The sequence below is a fragment of the Triticum dicoccoides genome, chromosome 1B (assembly GCF_002162155.2).
Source record: "Triticum dicoccoides isolate Atlit2015 ecotype Zavitan chromosome 1B, WEW_v2.0, whole genome shotgun sequence".
In the NCBI taxonomy this organism is placed as follows: Eukaryota; Viridiplantae; Streptophyta; class Magnoliopsida; order Poales; family Poaceae; genus Triticum; species Triticum dicoccoides.
The window spans coordinates 224642816-224646212 of record NC_041381.1 but is presented as its reverse complement, the minus strand read 5'-3'; the positions used below and the strand labels follow the sequence as shown (position 1 = coordinate 224646212).

General features: G+C 45.2%; 1 protein-coding gene across 1 annotated transcript in view; it reads left to right on the top strand.

The window, feature by feature from the left end:
* Positions 1–385: 385 nt before the first annotated feature.
* Positions 386–3397, top strand: part of LOC119329261 (probable serine/threonine-protein kinase PBL7) — a 9144-nt gene continuing 6132 nt past the window's right edge. The window contains exons 1-2 of the mRNA XM_037602279.1: positions 386–989; positions 1535–1670. Of these exons, the coding sequence (XP_037458176.1) occupies positions 513–989; positions 1535–1670 (613 nt within the window). The 5' untranslated portion in view covers positions 386–512. The remainder of the gene's footprint in view (positions 990–1534; positions 1671–3397) is intronic.

The window sequence follows — 3397 nt, the reverse complement described above, 5'->3', positions numbered from 1 at the left end:
TAAATTTTCAGGTCATTACGGCTCCGTGAAGTTTTACCTAAAAACCCCCCAAACAATAGAAAACGGGAACTAACCTTTAGTATTAGGTTAAATAGGTTAGTCCAATTAGAAATAAGATAAATTGTTGCCAAGAATATGTAAAAGTGGTATGATAATAGCATGAAATAATAAAAAATTATAGATGGACGCATATAATCCCATGTTTTCCCTTTGTTTTATTTTTTTTTCAAAAAAAGTCCCTGTTTTCCCTTGAAAAATAAATATAGCGCAAAGGTAAGGAAAGCTCTCTCTCACTGGCTATATGGCCCCACCATTTCCCACTGTCTCAAACCTCGGTTTCCGCGCATAAAGTAAAGGAGAGCTTTCCGCCGCCACGCAGCTCCACTCCACAGTCTCCATTCCGCTCCGCCACTCCCAAACCCCCCAAAACCCTCGTCGACCTCCCCAAACCACCACTCCCCTTCTCCCCAACCCCTCAGACCTAGGGTTCCTTCCGGCGAGCCCCCGCGCCAATGTCGAGCGGCGGCGACGATTACAAGCGCGAGGAGTCGGTGGCGCTCATTGTCATCGTCTCCCTCGCTGCGCTCTCGCTCCTCTCTCTCATCGCCGCCTTTGCCTACTACTGCTACATCACCCGCAAGGTCTCCCGCCGCCTCAACTCGCACCCACTCCCCAAGCGCTCCTCCTCCCCTCCCCCGCTGCCCCTGCCGGCTCCCGTGATCCCCACGCAGGGGAAGGAGAGCCCGTCCAGCAACTCCGCCAGCGACGGGGCCGCGGCTGGGGCGCTGGTGGTCGGCGCCGAGAGGGGCGTGCAGGTGTTCGGCTACAGGCAACTGCACGCGGCGACGGGCGGCTTCGGGCGGGCGCATATGGTGGGGCAGGGGAGCTTCGGGGCCGTCTACCGCGGGCTGCTCCCCGACGGGAGGAAGGTCGCGGTCAAGCTCATGGACCGCCCCGGGAAGCAGGGCGAGGAGGAGTTTGAGATGGAGGTGAGCGGTCTGGGCCGTAACCTTGTAGTGGTACGAATTGTGCATTTCGAGTACCTAGTGCTAATGGTAAATGCTGGTTCTTCAAGTGACCATTCCACCACGGCCAAGTTTGTGCGGTCTGAATGGAGAAATTACGGTGTTTGCTGAGCGGAAATGGGGTCGCTGTGGGTTTATTTTGGCTTGCCCTTTGTGAAAGACATTTATGAATCATATGGTGGTGAAGGACAGATGTTTTTGAGTTCAGCTAGATTGTTGGAGACTTTGGGTGTCATTTTTCTGGATGCTTTCAGACTTTCAGCTATTTGTTGGTTTCTTAGCTGTATTGGCTTCAAATTAGATTTTGTTTACGGAATCAAACCAGATATATGAAGCTTAGTCCGAAGGCTTGACTGCTTGTAGTCTTGACTATATGTCAGGTTGTAATATTTTGTATTTTAGCTAGAGGTTGTGCTATTTGACTTACTAAATCCTTATCAACTAATTAGGTGTGTGGCTGGTAAATTTGGAAATTTGGTGATGTTTATTCTGATGTGATCTTTATGTAGGTTGAGCTGTTGAGTCGGCTTCGATCATCTTATTTGTTGGGCTTGATTGGCCATTGCTCAGAGGGTGGACACCGGCTACTGGTGTATGAGTTCATGGCCAATGGGTGTCTCCAGGAGCATCTTTACCCAAATGGAGGTATGGCCATCTTTATTACATCAAATATGTATGTGCTTGTCCATTTGATGTGCACAGATCATGAAAGGTGTTTGACATTGTTACTCAAGTCCCACAACCTTGAAACACCAGAGTATGGGTCTTATTTGGCGGAATCTATATCCCTAGTGTTAGTTTGCATTGGCTTTGGTTGGCATAATCTTCGAATTCCAGAGCTAGTACATGTAGGGACCTAACTGAGTTCATTGGTTCAAGGATTAATACTGGCAGTATTAGGTTGGGAATATTTTGTTGTGATGCATGTCCAGAACCCCGTGTACTAGTTGGAGGAGGAAAGAAATAGACATAACGATTTTGTCTTCCTGTAGAAGCAAAGATTATATGTGACTACAAGGAGGGGAAGTTAGCATTAAACAACAAAAGGTGAATTGTCTAAGTTTGATTTATATGACTTTTCAGCATTTGACAAATGTTATGGGAAGTTGAATATTTTTATGTAAATAGTCCGCTTTACAACCTTCAACTCTTGCCGAAATTCACATTATTACCTTCAACTCTTAAATGGATTACTTTTAACCTCCAACTACCAAATCCATTCCTTTACAACCTTGGTCCAGTCTCAGGTGGTTTCGTCTTAATATGATGCCATGTAACGGACAACCTGGACAACTCATCCACGTCATCAGACTGCCATGTCAGCTAACTAAACTTCTCGCCTTGCTATTCAGGCGCTATTTAGAGAAAATTAGGTATTTAATGCAATTTTCTGATGCGGCAGTCCACTGGTGTGGATAAGCAGTCCAGGTCGTACTCCACATGGCATCTGAGTCAGCATGAAACCACCTGAGTCGGGACCGAGGTTGTAGAGTTTGCAGATTTCATCGTTAGGGGTTAAAAAAACGATTTAGGAGTTTAAGGTTGTAAAGTGAACTTCAGTAAGACTTGAAGGTTGTAAAGTAGATTTTTTTTCTATTTATATATTAGGACTAGAGGTTATGGCAATACTCCTTTAGTATCATTGTAATCGTTTGATGCTTGAATGTGTGGTAGAGATCATGGAAAGCATTTTTCACATAATGCTAATGTAGGATAAATTGTTTACAGCTCCACCGAGCTTTTGTGAGGAATAGAGTTGGTACATTATCGGGGCTATTTGGTTTTCAGGAACACCAATCCATCATGGGTTTGTTGGTCTATCATGGTTGATCCCTCGAAATTGGTGGCATGACCTAATCACACATTTATAACTAAAGCTATGTAGTTAGATGTGGTAATGGATGGACCAACCATTCCATTCGTCAAGCCAAACAAGGGGCTAGCTAGGAATTTTTTTTAGACGATGGGAGCGTTTATTACCCCCGGCTTCTGCATCATACTAGATACATGCAGCCAAACTTATTAAAATGTTTATTACATCAAGAAAAAGGATCTCAACCAAAAAGGGAGAGACCAAAAGATCCAGATAATAACTCACCAAGCAAGACTACTCTATAAACCAAGAAATCTGTCACTGATACGTCATCCAAAATGGGACATAAATTCCGTGGTAATCCATTCAAGCCACTTGGAGCCAACCACCATCTAATCTGCCCATGACCTCAACCAATTGGTGCATGAGAGTAGCACCTGCATGCAAGAGAACTTTCTTTTTGTCAAAAAGAACATCATTCCTGCATAGCCAAACGGACCAAAATAACGCTGCGGCCCCCACAGAAATGAGTGGGTTTCATGACTTATCACCCCCCCCC